The following is a 27,930-nucleotide window of genomic DNA, read 5'->3' on the forward strand; positions in this document are numbered from 1 at the left end:
TTCAAGCTCAGCTGATTTTTGCGCCTTTTCCAGTAAGGTAATGTACTAGACCTAATTACAACATAGTTATGAGAAACACCGAATTGCTGGTATAGAACAAATCCTACTTACAGTGCCAGTAGTAAGAATACCGGAACCTGACCAATAATATAAGTTTCACTTCTATAAATTCTGGGATGTCGATCTCCTACTTTTAGGTTACCTTGAGGAAACATTAGATTATTTGATTATCGATATAGGCTAAATCCATATAAACTCACAGTATTGCTAACAGGAAAGTAGATCAAGTTCAGAAGCGAAATACCAGTGAAAAATAATATTATTACGTTTATGAATTCAATTTACGAAACTACAATATTCATATAGGAGCCACGTTATCAAAGCATCACTTTGTTATCATCTGTTTTCGCTATTCCATGACATTCGTTTCGCTGCTGTCGAGGTTGACGGTTGACGTTGACGGTATCCCTTTGTTGAGAGAGCCGGATTGCCGGAGGGATATTGGCCGTGCTGCCAGTGGTCGCAACACTCCCAGACCGGCATGACGTAATCGATCACAGGGAGGATGATTTGCTTGTAAACAGCAAGCTTATTTTTCAAGGACAATGACGAACGACGGTTGATCAAGGGTACAGCCGTTTCAACAAAACGTTACACTTCGTCACCGTCTTGTCAACCTGTTGCCTGAATATAAGCTTGCTGTCGAGGGTCAAGCCAAGGTAATTGACCTCATTGACCCATTCCACAGTCGTGCCATTGAGGATGATTTTATAGTCCCCAGGCGGAACATGTTTAGGGAATTTAGAGTGGGGGAAAATGATGACCTGGGTCTTCGTCGCGTTGATACAGATCTACCAGCTGGTTAGGTACTCTATCAGGGCATCCAGGCCTCGTTGGAGTTTTACCGTTGTAGACGATGGAGGTGTCATCTGCGACCAGAGACAGAATGCCGCCTTCTGGAGGTTCTGGCATGTCGGAGGTGAACAGATTGAAAAACAGGGGCCCGAGGATACTGCCCTGGGGAACGCCTGCGACGATGTTGTGCGCATTGGAACTCGCTCCGCTGATTGAGACCCGGAATGTCCTTACCGACAGGTAATTGTTAATGATTTTCACCAGGTAGCTGGAAAGATTGTAGCGATGTGGTTTGCACACCAGGCAGTGGCGTAGCCAGATAATTGGCCTGGGGGGGGGATGGTGGTTTCCAAACATTTTTTTTCGGAAAAAAAAATTCTTCTAAAAATTTTGTCTCTGGGGGTTTATGTCCAAAACCACCCCCGTGGCTACGCCACTGACACCAGGCCATAATGCCATAAATTGTCAAATGTCTTCTCGACATCGAGTGAGGCCATGTTGGATGTTTTTGAGACAAACTTGTTCCGTCTGAGGACGTTGGTAACTCGAGTCAGTTGGTGTACGGTTGACCGACCGCGTCGGAAACCAAACTGTTCCTCGAGCAAGATGTTGAGATTTTCGGCAGACTCAAGTAATCGATGATGAATAGCTTTTTCGAATAGCTTGAATAATCCTGAGAGAAGGCTGATGGGACGATCACTTTTGGGGGAGGATCCTTTTCAGGCTTACGGATGGGGATGACTTTCGCTGACTTCCAGGACGATGGAAAGTAGCTGAGTCGGAGGCACTGATTAAAGATCAGCGAGAGGTGCTCAAAGAACGGAGCACTCATGTGTTTGAGCTCAAGATTCAGAATGTTATGGAAACTTGGGGGCTTCATGTTCTTCGATGATTTGATATAAGCCGTCAATTCGCCTGCGGAGATCTCCAACTCCTCCGAGAAGTTGTTGGGAATAAAATGGATGTTGTTAGCATGCTCATGAATGGCTGCTTCGTGTGGACTGATGATGTTCTGTCCAAGTTTGTGCGAGCTGACAAAGTGACGACCTGTTTCAGCGACCTTCCCAGCGGTCGGGTCTGAGTTTGACGACCGACTGGCAAATAGCTTACACAACCTCACTTGATCAGTACAGTTGCTGATGAAGAATGTGTACAGTACAGCCGCCAGACATTCTAAATACTCACGCTCCTCTTATGTGAACGTGTACTATACACATGTGGTAGTGTTGGCTTGAGAAATGGATTGCGAGTTATTTGACTATGCGTCCAATTTGGGAATCTCGAGCTCGTTCAGTAGCCACTAGGTTGCGAAGGCCGACGGAGGTCCTTCGTAGTTTAGTTGGTTAAAGCACCAGTCTAGCGTACTGTAGGGTCATGGGTTCGAGTCCCATCGAAGGGAAAGTGGTTACCTCCAGCTCCAATATATTTTCCAAATCAATATCTTCCAGATAACGTACATATTCACATATGAGTTTTCACAGCAATTTCTTGTTAGACAAAGTTGTAGCCACATTTAAGCGCTATAAGTTCGCCATACTTGATAGTTGATAGCTAACTACTGAAAAAAGTTCTGGGAAAATTATAAAAAAGAATGCAAATGACATTTTACATCACTGTTCGCGTCTTTCACAGGCATCGTTGCATTCATCTTCGCCCCGCTTAAGCGAAGCGAGATATCGTAGAGGAGGCGAATGTCCCCGGTTGCGGCGGCTCTCTCCTTCGTCGGCCAGACAGTCTGCCCACGCTCGCTTGTCCCGTCGACATGAGCGTTTTACTTCCTTCTCAAGAGCCGAGTATCGTTGACGGGCTAAGAATTTGGTTCCTCTGGTTTTTGATCGCTCTATCGCGGCTTTGGCTTCTCTTCGCTCCTCTATCTTTCTCCAGGTTTCATCGGTGATCCATTTTTTTTCTCTGGGTGCGCAGTTCGCCCAGATTGTTCTCGCTGGTGGCGATGAAGGCATTCTTGATGGCGGTCCATTGGTCTTCCACGCTGCCACCTTCCGGAATATCTGCAGCACGCGTATCCAGTTCTTCAACGAAGGACCGTTTCACCGTGGCATCTTCTAGTCGGCGTGTGTTGAACCGTCATCCAACTCTCTCCTCCTGCCGACGAATCCGCGCAATGCGTAGGCGTATTTCGCCGATGAGGAGGTGATGGTCAGATGCGATATCGGGACTACGTTTATTCCGTACATCAAGAAGGCTCCGTTTCCATTTTCCTAGCAGCACTACACAGACCGATTTGGTTGCAGCAACTTAAATACGACCAAATTCAATTGTATGTAACATGTGTGTTGCTCGGGTTGTTGCATGAATGCAAAGCTGACCTTTGGTAGTTCCTTACAGCTCAAATGGTACAGCATAGATTCACTTATAATGACTGTCAGTGTTATGCTGAATCATTGTCAGGCGATAATGATTGCAATTTTCATGTGAAAACTTCTCACGTGAAAACAGTAGCCGGCGACAACTTCTCAGATTATGTACTCAAACGATAATATACACAGAATTTTCATTCAAACATTAATGTTTACTATGATCAGCTAATTGTCAACAGTCCCGTTATATCTTCTATTTGGCGTTATGGTATCATGGTAGTAAGGAAAAAGTGTTCAAAATGTAACGGTAATTGCTTCAAATCAAGATACGATTTTCAAACGATTCTTTATCGCTGGCGAGTTTTTATCACATGATAATTCAAAAGTAAGATCGCGGATGAGTTTGATCATCCTTGATTTTTTGAAAATTTTATTTTTTCCAACACCGGTGACTGTTATCGTCTTTCATGGCAGACTAACTTGATTCACTTCGTATTTCTCTTACACATGAAATCGTTATCAAAGGCTTTTCTATACTAAAACTTATTCTTTTATTCTGAGCATGACTTTCTTTTCCTATCTCCCAAAACAGGCAAAATCGTCCAGGGCCACGTGTTGAGTGCCGCCGGCATCGCATTCCAGAACCAAAACCTACGCAATCTGGTTGCTGAAGTTTCTCTCTCCAGGGCGGTCTCCTACAACGAGTCAGGATCGCCCCGAATTTGTGCCATCGATTGCGGGCTCAAGCTGAATCAGGTCCGATGCTTCATCAGTCGGGGAGCTCGCGTCGACGTTGTCCCGTGGAATGCCCAACTGAATCCGGAGAACTACGATGGTCTGTTCCTGAGCAACGGCCCCGGAGATCCAATCATGTGCAAGGACACCGTTGCCAACATTCGGCAGCTGCTGGGGGAGGGATCGGTAGTGAAACCGATCTTTGGGATATGTTTGGGGCATCAGCTGCTTTCCACGGCTGCGGGATGTAAGACCTACAAGATGAAGTACGGAAATCGGGGTCACAATCTGCCGTGCATTCACAAGGGAACCAAGCGGTGTTTCATGACGTCACAGAATCACGGATTTGCGGTGGATGCGTCGCGACTACCCGCCGGTTGGGAAGAACTGTTTACAAATATAAATGACCATACAAACGAAGGAATCGTTCACACAACCAAACCGTACTATAGTGTTCAGTTCCATCCGGAGCATACAGCAGGACCTGAGGACTTGGAAGTATTGTTTGACGTATTTTTAGACACTGTCAATGCATATAAGGCTTCGGGATCGGATAATCAAACAGTGAAAGAGCGGCTGAACAAAGCATTGGCTTATCAGCCCAAGCAGGAGATCGATACGACTCGTCCGAAGAAAGTGTTGATTCTAGGATCCGGAGGGTTGTCGATTGGTCAAGCAGGCGAATTCGATTATTCTGGGTCACAAGCTATTAAAGCGTTGAAGGAGGAGCGGATTCAAACCGTGTTGATTAATCCGAACATTGCGACCGTGCAGACATCCAAGGGCTTGGCCGATAAGGTTTACTTCTTGCCATTGACGCCGAATTACGTAGAGCAGGTAATCAAGGCTGAGAGACCAGGAGGAGTTCTACTAACGTTCGGTGGTCAAACCGCCTTGAACTGTGGTATTGAACTGCAGAAGGCGAAAATTTTCGAGCGATATAACGTTAAGATCATGGGAACTCCAATCACTTCGATCATTGAAACCGAAGACCGGAAGATTTTTGCGGATCGAGTGGCTGAAATCGGAGAAAAGGTTGCACCATCGGACGCAGTGTATTCGATTCAGGAAGCTCTCGACGCCGCAGAAAAGATTGGCTACCCTGTGATGGCTAGAGCAGCATTTGCTTTGGGGGGTCTCGGGTCTGGTTTTGCCAATAATCGGGAGGAGCTGAAGGTGTTGGCACAGCAGGCGTTAGCCCATTCGACCCAATTGATCATCGATAAATCCCTCAAGGGTTGGAAGGAAGTTGAATATGAAGTGGTACGCGATGCGTACGACAACTGTATTACCGTTTGTAACATGGAGAACGTGGATCCGCTGGGAATCCATACCGGAGAAAGCATCGTGGTTGCTCCCTCGCAAACTCTGTCCAATCGCGAATACAACATGCTTCGTACAACGGCGATTAAGGTTATCCGTCACTTCGGAGTTGTCGGAGAATGCAACATCCAGTACGCGTTGAACCCATTTTCCGAAGAGTACTACATCATCGAGGTAAATGCTCGTCTCTCCAGAAGTTCGGCCCTGGCCAGTAAAGCAACCGGATACCCATTGGCTTATGTGGCGGCGAAGCTCGCTCTATCCATTCCTCTACCGGAGATCAAAAACTCAGTGACGGGAGTTACGACAGCGTGTTTCGAACCCAGCCTGGATTACTGCGTAGTCAAAATGCCGCGATGGGATCTTTCCAAGTTTGCCAGGGTAAGCAAACATATCGGAAGTTCTATGAAAAGTGTTGGCGAAGTTATGGCAATCGGACGGAAGTTCGAAGAAGCTTTTCAGAAGGCATTGCGAATGGTGGACAATGTGAATGGTTTTGACCCGTACTTGATAAAAATGAACGAACAGGAGTTGAAGCAACCGACTGATAAGCGAATGTTTGTACTGGCGGCAGCGTTGAGAAAGGGTTATACGGTTGATCAAATCTACGAGTTGACCCAGATTGACCGATGGTTTCTGGTGAAAATGAAAAATATTATCGATTTTGGACAGCGGCTGGAAAAGTTATCGGCGATACCGGAGAAGGATATGCTTTTGGAAGCCAAAAAGATCGGTTTCTCTGATAAGCAGATCGCGGAGTTGATCAAGAGCACGGAGCTGGCGGTTCGGATGCAGCGTAAAGATACGGGAGTGTTGCCGTTTGTAAAGCAGATAGATACGGTGGCAGGAGAATGGCCAGCGTCTACAAACTATCTATATTTAACGTACAATGCTACCAATGACGACCTTGACTTCCCCGGACAGTACACAATGGTTATCGGATCGGGTGTCTATCGTATTGGAAGCTCGGTAGAATTCGATTGGTGTGCTGTTGGGTGTTTACGAGAGTTGCGGAATCTCGGGAGAAAAACTATTATGGTCAATTACAATCCGGAAACTGTTAGTACGGATTACGACATGTGCGATCGTTTGTACTTTGAGGAGATTTCCTTCGAAGTAGTCATGGATATTTACGATATTGAACAACCGGACGGAATTATTCTTTCAATGGGTGGTCAACTTCCGAATAACATCGCCATGGATTTGCATCGTCAACAGGCAAGAATTCTGGGAACATCGCCCGAATCTGTGGACGGAGCTGAAAATCGATTCAAGTTCTCCCGTATGTTGGACAGAAAAGGCATACTTCAGCCTCGCTGGAAGGAGTTGACTAATCTTCAATCAGCGATTGACTTTTGTGAAGAGGTGGGCTATCCCTGCCTGGTCCGACCATCTTACGTACTATCTGGAGCTGCTATGAATGTTGCCTATTCCAACCAGGACCTGGAAACATATTTGAAGCATGCCTCCGATGTAAGCAAAGAACATCCGGTGGTGATCTCCAAGTTCTTAGTCGAGGCTAAAGAAATCGACGTAGATGCTGTGGCTGCGGATGGTGAGATCCTGTGTATGGCCGTTTCTGAACACGTCGAGAACGCTGGTGTTCACTCCGGTGATGCTACGTTGGTAACTCCACCACAGGACATCAACCACGAAACTTTGGAACGCATCAAACAAATCGCTAGGGATATTGCTGCTCTATTGGACGTAACGGGACCATTCAACATGCAGCTTATTGCGAAGAATAACGAACTTAAGGTGATCGAGTGCAACGTGAGAGTATCGCGATCCTTCCCATTCGTGTCCAAAACGTTGAACCACGATTTTGTAGCGATGGCCACGAGGGTAATCGTCGGGATGAGTGTGGAACCTGTAGATGTGCTGCATGGGTGTGGAAAGGTGGGCGTCAAGGTTCCACAGTTCAGTTTCTCCCGTTTGGCCGGAGCAGATGTGATGTTGGGGGTGGAAATGGCATCGACCGGCGAGGTGGCTTGCTTCGGAGATAATCGATACGAGGCGTACCTCAAAGCAATGATGTCAACCGGTTTCCAGATACCGAAGCGAGCCATTTTGCTTAGCATTGGCAGTTTCAAGGTTAGTCTGAAAGTGGATTGTCTCGATGTAGAAACTGTTCAAAAGGTTCAATATTTTGCAGCACAAAATGGAACTTTTGCCTTGCATCCGTATCCTGCACAAGATGGGATACAAGCTATACGCTTCGATGGGAACCGGAGATTTCTACACCGAACATGGCGTTGACGTAAGTAAAGATTCTATGCTAATTTTTAGTACTGTACTGTGTTGAAATTTAGTTATAATTTTAAAGTTTCCCAGATGTTTTATATAACAGAATTCCTACGGTTATCATGGTGCCTGAAATGGTCCGATGTTTATAATGAAACGCGAAACGAGTAATTATTTACAGGGCCACACAGTATTATACAGTAATTGATCTAATTAGTGAAGTGCGATTTCTCATTCACTCGCGTGAGGAAGTAATGCTAATTTTTTTTTTTGCAATTCCGGATCATAATATCTGGTTTTACAGTTCGTGCAAAAGTGATAAAAAGGCTTTTTTTTTGCCAAAGACATTGGTGCTTTAATGGTCATGGTGCTTAAAATCCATTATAACACATGCTATAATGGAAAACCAAATTTTTTACAGTAGTCACATGACTACATTTTACTCTATTGGCTTAGGCGCGTGTTCAAATAGTGTATTTTTTGCATTGCATAATAAATGAAATAGCACAGACAAACAGACATAACATTCGTAAAATTTCCATCGTTGACTGATTTGCTGGTCATTTCAAATAATCATTAGTTGGCAAATCGATCATTTGTGGCACGCGCATCGTTTTTGCTCGAGTTTGACGTCTGCTCACTATCGTCATCTGGTTCGTGATTTGCCCAACTAACTAAAATCAACAGATGTCGTTAGTGCTTGAACGACGATGAATTTGATGAGTAAATGTTCAATGTGTTATGTCTGTTTGTCTGTGGAAATAGTTTGATGGGCATGACATCAAATTTATCGAAGGCAGGTTCATGTATCGCTTCTTGGTTTGTCGAGCCACGCAATGTGGCACGATATCATGGAATCTGATTGTTTCGCATTTTGTGTGGCATGGCGATGTCTTGTCTTGTCTTGTCTTAGCACATACACAGCCAGTATTGAGAAGCATCCTGAAAATGTCAGTTGTATTTCCAAGCATTTTCTTGTCAGCATCAATATTTTCATCATATCACAAATATGACACAAATATTGATACGGCCAGGCCCACCATGCAGGCTTGAAATTCACAATCAGATTATTTAGTAATGAATAACATGATCAACGAAGAGTTTTGAATTTACGAAAGGAAGAAACGAGGACAGCCGTACCAACCGTTTCACATTTAGGGGGAAAAATGATTGACGAATCGTTGGGAGTGACTTTTCTAAGAATATTAATGTACACTCCTTGGGTCCTCGACGTCTTGGGATGGGACACAGTTTTTAGTCTAGTGCCCTGGCTTATACATTGATGGGCAAAAGTAATCGCATAAATTAAGATAGATTTCTATGAAAACATGACAAATACTTATGTACATCAGTGTACATATAGGCTTACCCAAGTAACATTTTTAGTTTTTTAACGCTCTTGAAGACCATTATTTACTCTACAAGAGTGCCTTAAAACCATTATAAAACCAAAATGTTACTGGGGTAGACTTAAGCGCCATTACTCGCTCTCTGAAACGAGAAAAAGAAACAAAAGCGATGAAAATCAAGCGAAAACTCATTGACGATAAAATTATACCATATTTTTACTCACACTCCATATTTTCCGTCCTTGGAATCGTTTTTTTAACTACTCCCGTCAAAACACAGTTTATTGAAATTGCTTACCACAAATTACCATTTACTTTTTTCGTGAAAACTTGTGGTAAGCATTTTGTGTGGCATGGCGATGGGCGATAAACTCGTGAGCGCCAGCTCGCCAGATAATTCAATTTTGCTCCGCCAATTTATCCAAAGCTGCCTTCATGCAGCGTATCCGCCGAACGAGTGTTGGGAACCAGCAGGACGGGAACTGCTTTAATGCAGCGACCGACGGAACTGCTTTAATGCAGCGACGAATGCCAATCAATAGCCAAGAAAATTACCATTAACTTTTCTTAGCCCTGACAAGGGCCAAAAATTAAAACTTTTGCGGCAGCTGGCGGACCGAGGGAGCTTCTGGCTAGAAACCAAAACACAAACACGAGATTTTTCTAGAACATTTTATTCTTTTATGTTCATACAACAAAACACTTTCTTTAGCCAGTCTTAGCTCACACTGATTATTTATTTATTTATCAAACTAAGGCCGGAGTGGCCTGTGCTGCACATAAAAGTCTTCTCCATTCAGCTCGGTCCATGGCTGCACTTCGCCAGCCACGCAGTCTGCGGAGGGTCCGCAAATCGTCCTCCACCTGATCGATCCACCTTGCCCGCTGTGTACCTCGCCTTCTTGTTCCCGTTGGATCGTTGTCGACATTCTGGCTACGTGCCCGACCCACCGCAGTCTTCCGATTTTCGCGGTGTGAACGATGGATGGTTCTCCCAACAGCTAATGCAACTCGTAGTTCTTTCGCCTCCTCCACGTACCGTCCGCCATCTGCACCCCACCATAGATGGTACCCAACACTTTCCTTTCGAAGACTCCCAGTGCGCATTTGTCCTCTACGAGCATCGTCCAGGTCTCGTGTCCGTAGAGAACTACCGGTCTTATAAGCGTTTTCTAGATAGTCAGTTTGGTACGGCGGCGAACTCTATTCGATCGGAGCGTCTTGCGGAGTCCAAAGTACGTACGATTTCCAGCCACTATGCGTCTCCGAATTTCTCTGCTGGTATCGTTATCGGCGATCACCAGTGAGCCCAAGTACACGAACTCTTCAACCACCTCGATTTCGTCAAGACTGATAGAAACTCGTGGTGGGTGGCTTACATTGATCTCTCTTGAGCCTATTCCTATCATGTACTTCGTCTTCGACGTGTTGATGACTAGTCCAATCCGTTTAGCTTCGCTTTTCAGTCTGATGTAGGCTTCCTCCATCTTCTCAAAGTTACGTGCCATGATATTAATGTCGTCGGCGAAACCAAATAACTGGACGGACTTCGTGAAAATTGTACCACTCGTGTCAATCCCTGCCCTTCGTATTACTCCCTCCAAAGCGATGTTGAATAGCAGACACGAGAGACCATCATCTTGTCGTAACCCTCTACGGGTTTCGAAGGAACTCGAGAATGTCCCTGAAACTCGAACTTCGCACATCACCCTTGATCAACCGTATCAGTTTATCCGGAAATCCGTTTTCGTGCATTAGCTGCCATAGCTGGTCCCGATCGATTGTATCATATGCGGCTTTGAAGTCGATAAATAGATGATGTGTGGGCACGTTGTATTCGCGGCATTTCTGCAATACCTGACGTATGGCGAACACCTGGTCTGTGGTAGAGCGTTCACCCATAAATCCCGCCTGGTACTGCCCCACGAACTCTTTTGCAATTGGTGTTAGTCGACGGCATAAAATTTGGGAGAGTACCTTGTAGGCGGCGTTCAGCAATGTGATTGCGCGGTAGTTGCTACAATCCAGCTTATCGCCCTTTTTGTAGATGGGACACACGACACTTTCCATCCACTCCTGCGGCAGAACCTCATCCTCCCAAACCTTGGTAATCACCCAGTGCAGCGCTCGAGCCAGTGCTTCACCACCGTGTTTAAACAGCTCTCCTGGTAGTTGGTCAACTCCAGGGGCTTTGTTGTTTTCAGCCGGCCGATCTCCTCCTGGATTTCCTGGAGATTCGGAGCCGGAAGTCGCATGTCCTGCGCGCGTGCTCCTAGGTTCATTACCATACCGCCACCGTTGTCTGCCATATCGCCATTCAGGTGCTCTTCGTAGTGCTGCCGCCACCTTTGGATCACCTCACGCTCGTTCGTAAGAAGGTTCCCGTTTATGTCCTTACACATATCGGGCTGTGGCACGTGGCCCTTACGTGAACGGTTCAACTTCTCATAGAACTTTCGTGTGTTATTAGCGCGGTACAGTTCCTCCGTCTCTTCACGGTCTCGATCTTCCTGCTGGCGGTTTTCCTCCGGAAAATCGAATTGTGTCTGTTCCGCGCCCGTTTGTATCGTGCCTCGTTCGCCCTCGTGCGGTGTTGCAGCAATCTCGCCCATGCTGCATTCTTCTCCTCAACTAACTGCTCACATTCGCCGTCATACCAGTCGTTTCTCTGATCCGGAGCCACCGTGCCTAGTGCAGCGGTTGCGGTGCTTCCAATGGCGGATCGAATATCTCTCCAGCCATCTTCGAGAGATGCTGCGCCTAGCTGCTCTTCCGTTGGGAGTGCCACTTCCAGCTGCTGCGCGTAGTCTTGGGCTAGTCTACCGTCTTGTAGCCGCCCAATGTTAAGCCGCGGCGGACGACTCCGACGCGTGTTGATCACCGTCTAGAGTTTTGAGCGCAGACATACTGCGACGAGGTAGTGGTCGGATTCAATATTCGCACTGGGGTAAGTGCATACGTTCGTGATGTCGGAGAAGAATTTACCGTCGATTAGAACGTGGTCGATTTGGTTTTCCGTAACTTGATTAGGTGATTTCCATGTGGCCTTGTGGATATTCTTACGGGGGAAGAAAGTGCTTCGGACTACCATTCCGCGGGAGGCTGCAAAGTTTATGCATCGTTGGCCGTTGTCGTTCGATACGGTGTGCAGACTATCCGGTCCGATGACCGGTCTATACATTCCTCCCTTCCTACCTGAGCGTTCATGTCACCGATGACGATTTTGACGTCCCGCAGTAGGCATCCATCGTATGTCTGCTCCAGCTGCGCATAGAACGCTTCTTTCTCGTCGTCGGATCTCCCTTCGTGTAGGCAGTGCACGTTGATGATGCTATAGTTGAAGAAACGGCCTTTTATCCTCAGCTTGCACATCCTTGCGTTGATTGGCTGCCACCCAATCACGCGTTGGCGCATCTTTCCCAGCACTATGAAGCCGGTTCTCAGCTCGTTGGTGGTGCCACAGCTTTGGTAGAAGGTAGCCGCTCGATGGCCACTTTTCCACACTTTCTGTCCTGTTCAGCAGATTTCCTGCAGCGCTACGATGTCGAAGTTGCGAGGATGTAATTCATCGTAGATTATCCTGTCGCAACCCGCGAAGCCTAGCGACTTGCAGTTCCATGTTCCAAGCTTCCAATCGTGATCCTTTATTCGTCGCCTAGGTCGTTGCCGATTGTATCGAGTCGTATTATCTTCTATGTCGTTCGTAATAGTTGTTTTTAAAGGCGGCTTATTGGGCCTGCGCAAACCTCCTGTCTCGTCGGAGGGCCGTCGTGTCAGGGCTGTTTAGCGTCCCACCTAACACCAGGACTTGGGCTTGTGCGCTTTGGCGGAGCCTACTTGCGGATACATGAAGCTTTTTATAGAGGTGTAACAGGGCCCACTGTCAAACCCCACCACATCCTAGGCAGGCGCCCTTAGTCATAATCCCTGCTGCCCCCAGCAACGTCCCTACTCAAGGCCTTTTCCAAATGGTAGAGCTTAATTAGTGGTGCGTCGTTCGATCTGTCCACCACGTCCTTGAACATGACAATAAACTTTTTCCACTGCACGCCATTTGCCATCAAAACGCGAAATGGCACGAGGAAGCGACTGTTGCACAACCAGCGGTTGCTGATTCTGGAGTGGTTGAGCATTCACGGGAATTTCGTTAAGACTCTCGATCCATGTTTCGAGAGTAAGGCAAATATTGTCGTGCAATCAAATTCGTGGTATCAAATTCGAGGTACTTACAGTCTTGTTCCTTTCTCTTATTTATTTATTTATTTGCTATCAACAGGCTCAATTTGGCCCCAATGATGTTTAACTTATACTATTATAATAATCATACACACAATATATTTTACAAACATTCAAGACAAAAGCAACTTTACCGTTAAATAAGAAATTATGACTTTACATATGTACAAATAATATTAAAAAAACGACACAATTCTGTTCCTACGGCTCCCAGTAATTAAATTCATGATGAACGAATTGCCGAAACTGTAATCCTACAGGCCATGTTGATGCGAGTAGAGCCTTTTCCCTGTATTTCCAATTCACTCCAATCTTGTAGGAGACGTATCGTAGACTTTCGTTGTTAATCCAATGCGGTACTACACAGCAAATAGTTTTGAAAATTCAACGACGTGTAAAATTGTCGCTTACCCCAATAAACGAAATAACATTCGATATTCAATTAAATTTGACTGTATTTTACAAGCAAGCACCGTTTAAATTTATTTCGATTGAAAAGAAAAGTGAGATCGATTGAATGTTACGTTTATTTGCATGCTCCAAATATGTGCATTAAAATACATTTAAAATCACAACATATTTTTATCTGTGTAGTCTAACAATTTGAGGTTGATCTTCTAATTGCAACGAGTTAGATACCATTTGTCGCATAGTATCACTGGAAACGTGTTTTGCCGCTCTCGTAAAAAATCCAAAACGTTCGGGGACTAGTGGAAACTTTCTGCGTTTGATCCCACCATCAGCTGAGATGTATCGTTGAACGAATTATTTCGATTAATGTTTCCTTGCGGTGTGGATGTAGATGGCAGAACAGTGTTATCACTTATCCATTGGCAACCACTGTTAAACGTCCGCGCAGTTTATCGAAGCTCTCTTTAATGCTTGAAATTTCCGCCTGAAGTTCTTGCACAACGAGATCGATTTCGCTGTCATTCGTTTTGTTGTCATTTACTTTTCCTTGCACAATTAGATCAGTTTTTGATGATGCAGATTGTTGCTTGCGAAACGAAGACAGGCATTTATTGCATAGCCAGAGTACGTTGTCGAATTCTAAACAAACTCGTAACTGGTAGGGATTCATCTTCGCGCAACTCAAATGATACTTTTTATAGCATCCATCACAAACAACTCGCTCTTCTAAATTGCCAATGTGAAGAGCACACTCACTGCAACCAAGATTCATTGTGTAGCAGCAATAGGATATTGTTCCACAAATTTCGAGTTTTTAGCTTCTACCAGCGATGTAAGGCAATGGTATTCTGTTGTGTTCTGTTGTAGTTGATAACGGGAATGTTTTAATCGTGATTTTGATCAATATATCAACAGCGTAAAACAAAGCGCACACGCAATTCGTAACACACACTTACACTTCACATTAGGTGAGGTGATCGCCATGATGCGTTCATGGTAATCTGTAAACTCCTTGTAGGCTGCCTTCACCTTCTTCTGATGTACCTTGATCTGCGGCTGCGTGATTTCCTCTTGCACGAGTTGGATCATGATATTTTTCACATCCGTCAGCTTTCCTTTAGCTAAGCCACGCATGCGAACGAGTGTGTCCCATTCTTCCACTGCATCCTCGTTGTTACCACTAAGCATATGCGGTATTTCGAAAAAAATTGTTTCAAGTGGTTCGAAACGAAATTCCGCGGAATTTCGCGAAATTTGAGCATGGCGAAATCTGATTCTATGATTTCGTTTCGTTTCGTTAATTTACATAAATTTCGCCATCAAAAACTAGCTTATAACGAAATTTAACGGAATTTCTAAACTGATTTAAAGTAATATCATACTTCAAATTACTCAAAATTTCGGTTGCGCCACTGAAAAAATCAAAGAGGCTATTTTTAAAGTTATTGAACCAGACTGGTGGCAAGTGAACACTCAAAATAATTGTCACTTTAATTCCACTATTAAAAGTCATGTAAACTTTAAAAATCGAAATATTCATCGGCCTTACTGGAATCAAATAAAACTTACTAAAAGCTCAGGTGCATCTTAAAAACAAATGTAGTGGAATTCATTAGAAAACATTGAAAATAATATGTATATACTCTTCTAGTGAATTCTACTCCAAAATGAATGTATGAAAAATATATGAGTGGGGTTCTCAGAGCAGAAATGTATGTTTATCAACTATCGCTAATGAAACATTTTGCAAAAGCATTATGAGAACGATTTGCGAAGCAAAATGTTTGAGTATGAAATAGTTTTCAACTCCCATTTTTGCTCTCGTCCGTTTCTAGTGGACGGGATACACATCACTAATAGGGATACTATAGAAAAAATTATCAAAGTTTCACTTAAATTTTAAGTAAATGGCCAAACAAAAATTCACTTAAATTTTATTTTATTTTCTAGTGAATTAAGAATAATGAGTGCCATCACTAATAAATCATTTAACTTTTACACACGAAACTACATGGAAAATATCTGCATATGTTTTCAAGTAGCTTCTAAGTGAACATTATTTTGAGTGAACGTTTTTCAATATCTGATGATGGCTGAATGGAGTAAGCCGAAACGTTATTAAAAACAGAAATTGTGTATTTTTCATCACCGATAAAAATCAACAAACCAGAAAATATAAAGTTTTACGGTGACCGAAACCCCACCAAATTTTTAAATTGTGTTTCCTATACAAGTTTTTATTTATATTGTCGCCTACTATTTACGTAACCCCATTCCGAGTCGACAAATAAGATAAACTATCCAATAGTGGAGGAACTAAGCATGTTCCAACAATATTCATTTCCCTAGAATTAAACGAAATTTCATTTCACTTACCTTAGATATACATTCGAAAGCGTTCCCCATCATTTGTACCATTGTTTTCTTACGCACAGATAGAAAAATCCTGAAAAATCCACTGAAATTTACGCTAAAAATCATGCACATAAATGGAACACCAACATTAGCGTAATTCTATACGGGATATAGCCTAAATGTATACAATATTCGACGTGAATCGTCAATATTGCATACAAGTTGTAAGCAATCTTGTTAGCAAGAGGACAATTTCAGCGTAGAATAGCGTAAATTTTCGCATGTCAAGTTTTACGCGCTGTTTATTTTTCATTACTTTTTTCTGTGCGGGGCTCGCAACTATAGGAACACTACCGCAAGTATTGGTGTACATGCGAAAATTTAGTGAGGAATTTTCCAGATATGCATCAGTTTTTGAAGATAATCAATGCTGTTTTCATTTGCTTTGTATATTGAAATGTTTGTATATTGGAAATGTTCAACAGAAAACGAAAAGCATCTTAAACAAAATTTTTAGGTTATCATATTATTAATGAAAATGTAAAAATGTCGTATTGAACGCAATTTTTAGTACGTCAGGTTTAGAGTGAATATGTTCGTAAGGGGCTGTCCACAAACCAAGTAGATCGAAATTTCACATTTTCAAGCCCCCTCCCCCTAGCAGACTTTTGTAGACTTTTCTGAAACTTCGAAAAAAATCATGAAAATTGCAAAGGCTTTCCTACCAAAATTACAAATATTTCTTTTTGTGGAAACTCAAAAAGTGGGAAATTCAAATAATTTCTTGTGCAAATTTTGAACAATTTCTTTGAAGATTCCGTTGATTTTCCATCGTATATTCCAAAGGATTTTCATTAGAACTCCCGAAGAAATTGCCCTGAAATTTACGAAGAAAATCCGAAGATTCGTCGCGAAAATTCCGTAGATTTTCCGAAATTTAAAAAAATCCCGAAGACTTTCCACAAAATCTCCAGTGATAATTGTGAAGGGTTTCTCGCGGAAATTATCCTTACATGTTCCAAAGAATGTCTTTTGAAAATTCCAAAGACTTTTTCTTGGATATTCAAAAATCCTTCCTTTGCAAATTCCAAAAAAAAAAATCCGTTGTAGTACGACACAAATTCGTTCCCTTACAATTTCTAAAAATAACTTGTTGATTTTCAAAAAAGTTCTTGCCGAAAATTTCCAGTAGAATCTGCATTGAAAACTATTTGGAAATTTGGAAAAAAAAAGTTGGAAAGATTTTGAAGAATACTTTGGACAATTTTCCTGCCCAACACAGAAGATCGTGGATTCCTTGCGTCCTTGACGAAGTCTTTTCTCGGGGTCTCTTTCTTACTAAAGGCCTTCACCTGCACTTAAGCAGTAAGCCAGGTTTAAGCGTATGAATAAGCACCGTTCAAAAGCATGAAGAAGGCCCTAAGAAAAACAAAATGTGCAACATTTCACATTCAAACTACAATTTGAATCGTACTTGACTCGACTTATTGTTTGACTATTCACAAAATATGTATGTAACATCGCAGAGTCGTAGGTATTTCTAGATCTTTGTATGGAATTTGCCAAAGTACTGTCCAGAGCAGCTGTTTCTCGCACTTAAGGGGAAACAAAAACTCAAAGGTGCAGCCCAATCGGGTTGTACGCAAAGGTGACGTTGAACTACGTGGCTGTATGTAATGTACAGGTTTTAGATTTTTCTGTTCGATGAGAGAAACCAAAGCAAGCGTTTTTCAAGCCCAGGTTGAATCTGTTTAGCTATATATGTGGACAAAGAATCAGAAGGAATAAATTTTGACTGTTACGCCCTTTTCAAATGTTGGTCTAGATTTATCCTGCGGTCCTGAGATTGAGTGAGCATTACGCACTCTGGTCATAGATATAATTATCAAGATGTTGGGGTCAGAGCAAATTAGTACTCATTTTATGATTTCTCAGTCTAAAACCCCGGTGGCTCTTACAGAAAAACACATCGTGAAAGCTGGGCTGATAATGGCGTTTGGTGGTCTTCCTATGGAGGAAGTCAGAGTAGACGCGATAAATCTCCTCGTTTGTCGGGTGAAGATCACTGCGTCCAGATTTTAGGACTATTGTGATATACCCTTTTACTGTGAAATACGCAAGTTATCTCAGTAACATGTTTGTCACTGAGATACCTTGGTATCGACTGAACTCAAGACCATCTATTATTGATGAATAGAGATCCTGAGTTACAGTATGTGACTCCCCCATTCTGGCGAGACTAGCTTTATGAAGCCAACCACGTCCTTGGGGGATAAGATCCATATGTCAGCAGGCCCTACAAAGGGCTTGCTGAGAACTTTGAACCTACGTTGGGTGAGTGCACTGCAATAGCAGAGGATGTGTTCTGATGTTTCTCTCTCCGCGTCACAGAAGCGGCAATTTGAGGTTTGGATTGCTCCGATCTTTTGTAGATGGTATCTGCAGGGGCAGTGTCCAGTTATTAGACCGGTGTAGATGTTGAGATCCCTTTTGTTGAGACCTAATAGTTGTTGGGTTTTCTTGGGGTTAATCGTTACGAGCCTTTTGGATTGGCTCGTATGGGGAAAGTGCATTCCAGTTTGATGTGATTTGACTGACCATATATTTGTTCAGTTCCATTTTTACAGAGCAGTCTGAGATCCCGCAGAAGGGCTCAGGGCCAATGAACCTTTCATTAGATCCATTCTGGCTAGCTCATCAGCAATCTCGTTTCCCTCTAGACCCGTATGTCCTGGGATCCAATATAGGTAGACTCGATTGCGTATGGATAAGTATTTCAAAGCCAGAATGCATTCCCACACTCAGGTATCAGGTATCAGAAATGTCGGCTCAGGCGGCACGTTCCCCCTAAATGGGAGATTTGTGCCTCGCCATAGTATATAGCCTTATCATCATTTACCTGTCAGGAAAAGGAAAAGGGATGGATAGGGTGGAAAGAATTAGAAAAAGAATAGTGTGTGTGTGTAATAATCAGAACACCTTTAGGAGATGTACTTGAATAACCCGCCATGCGGAAAATTGAGCAATTTAGCTCATAATAGATGGAACCCGTAGTTCAAAATAGTTGCAGTAAGCAACATTCAGAGGCTTTAATTAATGACCTTCATTAATTACGTTTTGTAGAGCTACTTTTAGTAGATAAAGCAGGTTTTCTCTGCAGAAGTACATCTACATGCACTTTGTTGAACCCATAGTTCAAGCGAAAGTTTTGCTTGCGCAAAATATCCAGAGAAGCGTCATCAATACTACAGAATATCAGCTTGTTACTTTCTGTCGTCTTCGTCTTGAAAACCTTCCAGCGATCTGCCGAGAGAAGGGTTTTGAAATTTGATTCTTTTCAAAACATTTGCGTCCCGTAGACCCTCCTTAGAGTCCCAGGGAATATTTATACAGATTTTATTCTGATGTGCAGCAAAGGGTTCAATAGTGAACCTGTATTCTCCAGCTTTGTCGTTGATGGCATGAAGCTTTTCAAGCAGCCAGTTATAGCTGGCTCGTTCTCCGGAGAGAACCAAACCACACCAAACCTCAAGCCAGATCCCCTAAAACTAGGGGTAAACGAAGAGCAGGGTGAAGAATAAAGGAACACATTTAGATCCCTCAGTAGGGCGTTTTTCAACGCAGGTGTATACTGACCTTTCTCAAGCGGAACTTGAAAGCGCCGTTGAGCAATATTGAGGGTTCCATCCGGAACAATAGAGCACGATTCAAAAGATGATTCTGTATTCAAAAACACTATCACCAGAATTAATTACATCGACAGAGGACAAAGCTAGTAAGCCTGTTTTTACGCCACTGCAGTCACCAGTTTTCGGAAACTGGGGCTCGACATCCATAACCTTACCAGACTGTGTAGTTTCGGTGCACTGCAACTGCAGCCAGAAGCGTTGTTGGAAGCCATTTTGATTTTTGAACCGGAAAAAAAATTAGGAAAAAAATCACGAGTTTGCAAACTTAAGGTGTTGTTTCGATGAAAATCACCAAAGCAAAGAAAGAGACTAACACTCAACATTCAATTGCCCCGAAATTAGATGCATTAGTATATAGAAGTATTGTGCTGTCACACACACAATAGCAATAAGCTTAAGAGTATATGAAATGAACTCATAATGTATTACAATACATGTAAGATAATACTTCAACTTATGTTAAGTTACAATATATGATTTACACAAATGACAGAAAAAAAAAATCTAATTGACCAATACTGTAGAACAAGTCTATTGGAACTAACACAAATTGTTGTTTTTCCACTGTAACATTGCTCATACACACATTACTTCATTTGTGAACAATGTTCAAACGTTGTTGAATAATGTCCAACATATGACAACGTAGCCAGTTGTACATCCTATGCATATTACATAACGGTCAGAAGAATAACCTGCTAAGTGTCCATAGCACATTATAAAACTAACATCGATCACTTCGACGTTTGCCAAACGCAAATTGAATATACAAATCACCATTAAGCATACCTGAATTCCATTCCAATACTACAATGATGATAATTTGTTTTATTATAAGCACCAGTGTAGTTACAGCGGTACAAGAGATGTCATCCGATATGACCAAATGGACATCGAGTGAACTTATTTTCTACACACATATCTTCCGTCGCATATGCAACCATGACACAGATACACTGCTCGATACTGTAATAATACAACATCTATAAACACAATAGCATTGTGAACAGATCACTTATTTGTGTAGCATACATGCTATTTTGTTGTGGTTTTTCACAAATACAACTATTTGAACCAGTCGGCAAATGCCATTTGTAATATGGAAAATTTGCTAAAATATTTAACAAAACGGCACTGATTCACCTTTTTTAAGCACTTCAGAAAGCAGGAATAGATATAATTGAATTATAAAACTTTAATCGTCTATTAAACGCACTACAGTCATTGACGAATGCTACAGTTTCGCTTCACTGTAATTATTCCTTCCAAAGGAATAGATAAATACGTCCACTACCCACTATGAGTAAACTACTACACACTAGCTTTGAGTTACAAGTGTAGTTATTAAGCAACTTAAGTGCCGCTTGGCTGTCAGAGAAAATACATATTTTTGCAAATCTATACTTTCTCCTCAGGCATAATAACACGCATTCTAATATTGCATATATTTCCGCCTGAAATACTGTGGGCCACTGTCCTAAGTGGACAGAAATTTTGTTATAGGGCCATAGATTCCGGATCCTGTCAGATTATTCATTTTCGAACCATCTGTGAAGAAATTTATAGAGCCTGTTGGAACGCTGGGTCTACCTCCTTCCCACTCCTGGCGGGAAGGAATGAACACATCGTAAGGTAAGTCATAATTGACTACCGTTTCCATCCAGTCACTACAAATTCCTATTGCGGGATTTATGGCAAATTCATTTAATATGCTGAGGTGACCCGTAAGGTCTCCCGACAGCAGTGTTTTGTTCTCTTTAACCTTAGAGCACTTTTTTCCGCTTCCAGCTTTATGAATTGATCTAACCGGGGCAGGTGAAGCATTGCGTCTAGGGCCAAAGTGGGAGTACTACGAACTGCACCAGTGATGGCTATGCAAGCGGTGCGTTGGATTTTGTTGAGCTTAGCCCTTGCAGCAGCCTCATAAGTTTTAGGCCACCAGACAAGGGAAGCGTAAGTTGTCCTGGGACGGACAATGGTTTTATATATCCACATCATCATACTTGGTTTTAGGCCCCATCTTTTACCAAGGGTTTTTGAACAAACCCAAAGTGTATTGAGACCTTTCTGCACAACTGATTGGAGATGAGAGTTCCAATTAAGCTTTGCGTCGAGTATGACACCTAGATATTTTACTTCACTTGAATAAACTAATTGTGTTTGATTCAAGAAAAGGGGTTTCAGTTGTACCTTTCTCCGTTTGGTGAAAGGGATAATGGAAAGTTTTGTAGGATTTATGCCCTAGTTGATACTTTTGACACCAGGAAAAAGTGTGATTTAGGAACTTGAATTGCATTCTTTCCACGATAACACTTTCGAATTTGCCTCGTACAATAATGACAACGTCATCAGCATATCCAACCACTTCGAAGCCTCTTCTCTCTAAGCTGTCTAGAAGCTCATCCACCACCAGTGACGACAACAAAGGAGAAAGCACTCCGCCTTGCAGACACCCCTTGTTGCTTTAACAGTGATGTATGAACCGCTAAGCTCAGAGGAGATTTTCCGATTAGCTAGCATAGCATGTACCCAGGTAACAATGCATGGGTCGAATTTTCTCCTCAACATTGCTGACCCTATAGACGAATAAGAAGCGTTATCGAATGCGCCCTCAATATCAAGAAATGTTACAAGAGCAATTTCTTTTTGCATTAAGTGTTTTCGATTTTTGAACTACCGTATGTAGTGCCGAGATCGTAGATTTTCCACTTTGATAAGCGAATTGGTTTTTGACAAAGGCATTGCTTTCATAAATTTGTGATTTATGTACTCGCATAGTACCTTTTCCATAATTTTGAGCATTACAGAGGATAAACTTATCGGCCTGAATGCTTTGGGGTTGGTTTAACTCTCTTGCCTGCCTTCGGAATGAAGACAGCCCAGATTTGACGCCAATCGTTAGGTATGTGCCCCAAAATCAGACTCGCCTTAAAAATCTCAACCAAGGGTGGAACCAGTGTTTTCTCCTCTTTTTGGATCAACGCTGGAAATATTCCATCCATGCCAGGAGACTTAAATGGCTCGAAAGATCTCACAGCCCTCTCAACCCTGGCCCGAGTGAAAGCTTCCTTTGCAACCTTTATTGCGTCTTTTTTAGACCCAGAAACCCATGATTGGATCTCTTGTGGATCTGAGACAGCAATTCCAGTGCCTTGGTCGCCGATGCTCGACTCAGGGATTGAATCAGGAAGTGGATCTTTAACAATTCGCTCAGTGTATCGCTAGGCTCTACAGTGAGCGAACCATCCGTCTTTCGGAGGCTACCCACACCATTGGGTGGTCTTTTGAAAGAGTTTTTGGAGTCTGGCCACTACGGGTGTATTCTCTATGCTTTCACATTAGAATCCACGATTTCCGTTTGGCTGACCTTATTTCTTTGTTGTAGTTCGTCAGGGCCTTTCTGTATAGGCTCCAGTCGCCGGTTCGCTTAGCACGATTGAACTCCTACGCGCAGTTTTCCTAAGCTTCTCAAGAGTTTTATTCCACCATGGAACATCTCTACTCGAACTAGTTGATTTAGTTGGACAGCTCTCTTGGTAGGCGTTAAGGATTTTGTTTTTAATGGATTTGGACGCATCTTCCAATTGTGTTATGGACTTGATGTGACTTTCTATGATGTACTCTTCGGATCGTAGGATAGCTGAGTAGGATTCCCAATCAGTTTTCTTAGGATCTTTAAACGTTTTTTCCATCGTTAGACCCCTTCCCATTCGAAGATGATGTGTTTATGGTCTGACATTGATATTTCTTCAGAAACATGCCAGTTTTTATTTTATCAGAGATAGACCGACTACATAGAGTCAAGTCCAAAACTTCCTGACGAATGGAGTTTTCAAACGTGGGCTTGTCACCAACATTACAAATGTCAATGTTCTTGGAAGAGAGAAACTGTAACAGGTACTCACCTCTGGTGTTTATATTGGTACTTCCCCATACGGTGTGATGTGCATTTGCGTCGCACCCTATGACGAAGGGGATGTTGTGTCGGTGGCTGTAGGCTACGAGCGCAGCTATTTCTGGAGGAGGGATTTCGTCCACGTCACCTGGGAAGTATGCCGAGACCACCAAGATCTCTCTACTCCCTCTGGCGGAAGGTACCTCCATCGACCGCTACGATGTCCCTTTTTATGAATTCTGAAATTGGAAAGTATTTACAGTTGTTATGTAATAAAATAGCCGCTATAGGAGAAAGCTGGCTGTCATCATATACCAACTTACATGAGTGTTGTGGAATACCTTGTATTCTGGATTTATTGACGCGTGGCTCTTGAATGAGGGCCACGGTTAAATTCTCTTTGGTGAACCTCCGACAGAGGACACCCGTGGCGCTTCTCAGCATGGTGGAGGTTCACTTGCAGAACTTTAGTCGCCATTTCCGGGGTTCCCGCTTTTTTCCGGACGACGACTGTCCGGCTTTTGGATGTCGCGGATCATCAGGATGTCGTTTGGTATTACAGTCTGGGTTTCTCTCTTCCCTGTAGCAACCTGGCCCGCCAGTTTCGCCTCTGTGGTCAAATTGTCGCTTTTTGGACCCCCTTTGCCCTGTTTAGATACCTTTGGTTTGGTACCACTAGAGCAGGGGGTCGCATGTAAGCTTCGAGCTTTTCCTTTAGAGGCGGACAGACTAGCCTTTATGGTGCTTTTGACGCGATAAATAAGTTTGATAATAATTATTATTCCTTCGTGTGAGTTGCGTCGGACTTTGGACACCTAGGAATCTGCAAAAAAGAACCGAAGAAAGCTTCCCAGAACACATCCACTGCAGCACTGAAAAAGACTCCGAGCTTCTCTACTGGCATCCATAGTCGTGAGCGAGATGCTGCCGTCAAACGCCCCCAAGGTTTTGAGAGAAAACGCGCGTGTAAGTTAGCTGAAACGAACTGCACCAGCTGGTGCAGCCCTATAAGTTGCATTAATTTGACTTCTATGCTTGCTTGAGGTCTCCAGTTAGCCTTGCGAACAAAGGTTCAGAAACCGGAGATGGCGGAGTTTGATTCTCTATCCAATCTATGATATTTTCGGGTGGGAAACATTCTCGACACCCCGAGCATAGTGTATTCATTGTATTTGTCACACAAGATACATACTCAATACTCATGCAATATCGGGCATATAAAGCTTTCATTTAATAACTAAAACAATGCTAATAGATTACTTTGAAAAGCAGGCCAAGTTCCAGTTGAAATGTAGTGCTATGGAAGAAAAAGCTTGTGATACACTTACGAGATTGACTGATTCACCGAAACCTAAACTGCTAAATATTATTATTATTGCTAAACTGTTAGCAAGTTTTCAATACTAAATATTATCATACCTAAATATTGTAACACACTGGAGTCGGTTTTTACGTGGAGGTTGTGAGCCGCGTGAATTAAAACAACGTAAAAAACCACGTAAATCCCAAAATGTGTCTGAATGAGCCATGGAAATCCCGAAATTCTAGTGAAAACAAAATCGCATAATAAGCGAATCGTGTACAACAACCGCGTAAAAAATGACTTCAGTATACATTGGTTATGAAGCGTTGACTCTTTCTTGATCGAATGGTCCAAGAAAATTGAAAATCCATCGAGAAACGGCTGAGATATTAACGATCAAAGTCTATCATATTTTCGTGACGTTTTTGGATTTTTCGAAAACGTAAAGTGTACCCCAATATAGAAAAGACAGACGTAGTTCTACGTCAAAAACCACTACACAAATCTGTATTTTTTGAATGAGTGTTTGTGTTGCACTACTACAATTACAATTTTTCGAAGAACCTAAAGAGATAGACGACACAACGCCGGTGGTAAATCATTCAGAAAGCTCTTTTAATCTCTCAACTTTTCTTGAGCCTTAATTGAAGAAAGCGACGAACTTCATAGAACATCTCAGAAAGGGTGATTTAAAAAACATGACAAATCGTGACAAATCATATCTCGCGCATAGCTTCATAAGGGCGTAACTGCATTGATTGATTTCTCTTCATCGATTTTTTCTTTCGTTAATAACGCACAAGATTCAAAGCTACAACCATGATTGTTGCTTCTGAAGAAAGATGCAATCATCCTTTACCACCTAAAACTATAAAATCCATACCAAACTGTCCAAATTCGCTGCGTTGTTAAAAAGAAAGCGCGAGATAAACAAATTTCAGATGGTTAGCCACGTATGAAGTGGATCGATCGATGATCGGATTCACTATCGAATCTTTGATAGCTCGTGCTGGTTGTATTACGGATACATTTTGCTCATCTGTAGGACGATATGGAGTATGCATCAACATTATCAATTAATAAGAGTAAATAGAAATAAGAGTTTTAACAGAATTATATCCGTTAAGTGCTCATCACATGTTACAGATGTTAATCATCGCCAAGAATGTAAACATTGTGAACATCAGCATCGTAAATACGTAAGCACCCTAAATTTCCTTCCTTTCCTACTGTATTATTGTATTCCCTAACCTCGACCAAACCGCGAGTCTTTCGGTTTCCCAAAACTAACATTATTGTCTTATAATCATGAAAAATTGTATTAAAACATGATTTCGGCTCCGTAGCGCTTCACGACAAATGAGCCTTCCAAATAAACGATAATTTAAAAAAAAGCTCATCACTAGAAGAATTTCAAACTGATATAAACTAATATTATTCGGGGGCGTATGCTTTACGATTAATACCTTTGAAACCGCTTCCATATCCTGCTTCTTCTGTTACTAAAACTCTATTAGTTGCGTAACAGTTAGGCCAATACAAATATTTGAAAACAATTATGTCTCCCCCTCAGATCTTCTTGCCCAAAAATAGTATTTTGAGGGGTGATTTTGAGTATTTTCAAAAGATTCTTTGACAAATCCAGGGAATTTTTTGTTTTTTTTTATTATCCACCGAAAATCCCACCCACCCTCGAGCAGTGGGAAGTAATTTTATTTAAACATTTGTAACGGCCTTTTTCGACTTCCAAAAATTTAATTTAAATTCCTTACATGAGCAATTCAACAAAAATTCTGCGGAAAAAAATAAAATTTCGTTTCGTTTCGAAAAATTTCAAATTAAATAGACCTTGATTTCGTATCGTTTTGTGGTCTCGAAAATGAATCTATATTCCGATTCGTTTCATTTCGAATCAACCTAGACATTTTAAATTTAGTTTCGTTTCGTTTCGCCAGGAAAAAGTGTTCTATCGCATACCCACTACCAGCGGAAGCACCGGTCGCATCACTTTTCTGGGCCTTTATAGGCGTTTTTTTCGTCGGTTTTTTTTTCGCCAGTCATTCCACCCGATCAATCTAGCTGCGTTTGCTTCACCAAGCGATGAATGTGCACCAATTCCAAGCGATGGGCATCCGGTTCGATCGGACCAAAACATGTAGCGTCATGTTGCATTGGACTGTAACTTCTGCTGGGTATTCCGGGGTGGAGCAAGAATCCAAAGCTGCCTCCATGCAGCATATTCGCCGAACGAGTGCTGTTTCCCCATTGGAACCAGCGGGATGGGAACTGCCTTAATGCAGTGACCGACGGTCCAGCGACCAATGTCAATCAATTGCCAAGAAATTTACCATTAACCCTTCTTGGCCGAAAATTAACTCTTTTGCGGCAAGGCTCTGCTGCTGTTGCCGGTCTTAGCTCAGCACTGCTGCGATGTCTTCTAGGCTGGGCTGCTTCTCGATCTTCTCCTTCTGTTGCTTTGGTGCCATGCCGTTTCATTTCGATCCGGACCGTTGCAGTTTGTTCTGTTAAACTATATTTCAATTACAAGATAAAGATTGTTGCTGTCGTCGCTGTCCGGATCCCGAATGACCCAAAGAACAGCCCATGACATAAAGAAAGCAGAATTATGCCAAACGTCCATTATGCCTAACATACGTTATGCCTAACGTCCATTATGCCTAACGTACTTATGCCCAACTTATGCCAAACGCTTTCAACATTCGACTACATTTCCATTTGACTAACTGTCCATTCGACCAAGTGTCCATTCGACTAAATGTTCATCCGACCAAATGTCCTTTCGACTAAATGTCATTTGACCAAACGTCATTCGTCGAACTGTGGCAAAAATGTCTAAGATGCCAGCCCTAGCCCTGTTGATAGGGACCGGAGAAACGAACATAGGGAGTGAGTGCTAGTAATGGACCTTCTGAACCGAATCCCAAATTAAACGCTGGAATCGACTAGTTTCTGCAAACTTCTGTCGGGTCGGCTTCATATAACAGAATAGCAGTTCCATACATTTGTTATGGACAGGGAAGGAGAAATTTAGTTATATTAACTAATTTGTAAATGTAAATTAACTAAAGGGTCTATTACTAGCACACAAGGGGGGGGGGGCTCCATTATAGGCACAAGGAACATGTAAATCAAATGGGGGACCATAAAACATATATAAACAAACTCGACGTCGCGTATTATGGACCCGGGGGGTGGC

At 42.5% G+C, this 27,930-nt stretch overlaps 1 protein-coding gene across 1 annotated transcript in view; it reads left to right on the forward strand.

Moving 5' to 3' along the window:
* The window catches only part of LOC134205749 (multifunctional protein r), a 98,141-nt gene that overhangs the window by 23,283 nt on the left and 46,928 nt on the right, over nt 1-27,930 (forward strand). Inside the window, exons 3-4 of the mRNA XM_062681313.1 lie at nt 3,766-7,325; nt 7,387-7,491. Coding sequence (XP_062537297.1) covers nt 3,766-7,325; nt 7,387-7,491 — 3,665 coding nt within the window. The remainder of the gene's footprint in view (nt 1-3,765; nt 7,326-7,386; nt 7,492-27,930) is intronic.

This window comes from Armigeres subalbatus, chromosome 1, assembly GCF_024139115.2.
Source record: "Armigeres subalbatus isolate Guangzhou_Male chromosome 1, GZ_Asu_2, whole genome shotgun sequence".
Lineage (NCBI taxonomy): Eukaryota > Metazoa > Arthropoda > Insecta > Diptera > Culicidae > Armigeres > Armigeres subalbatus.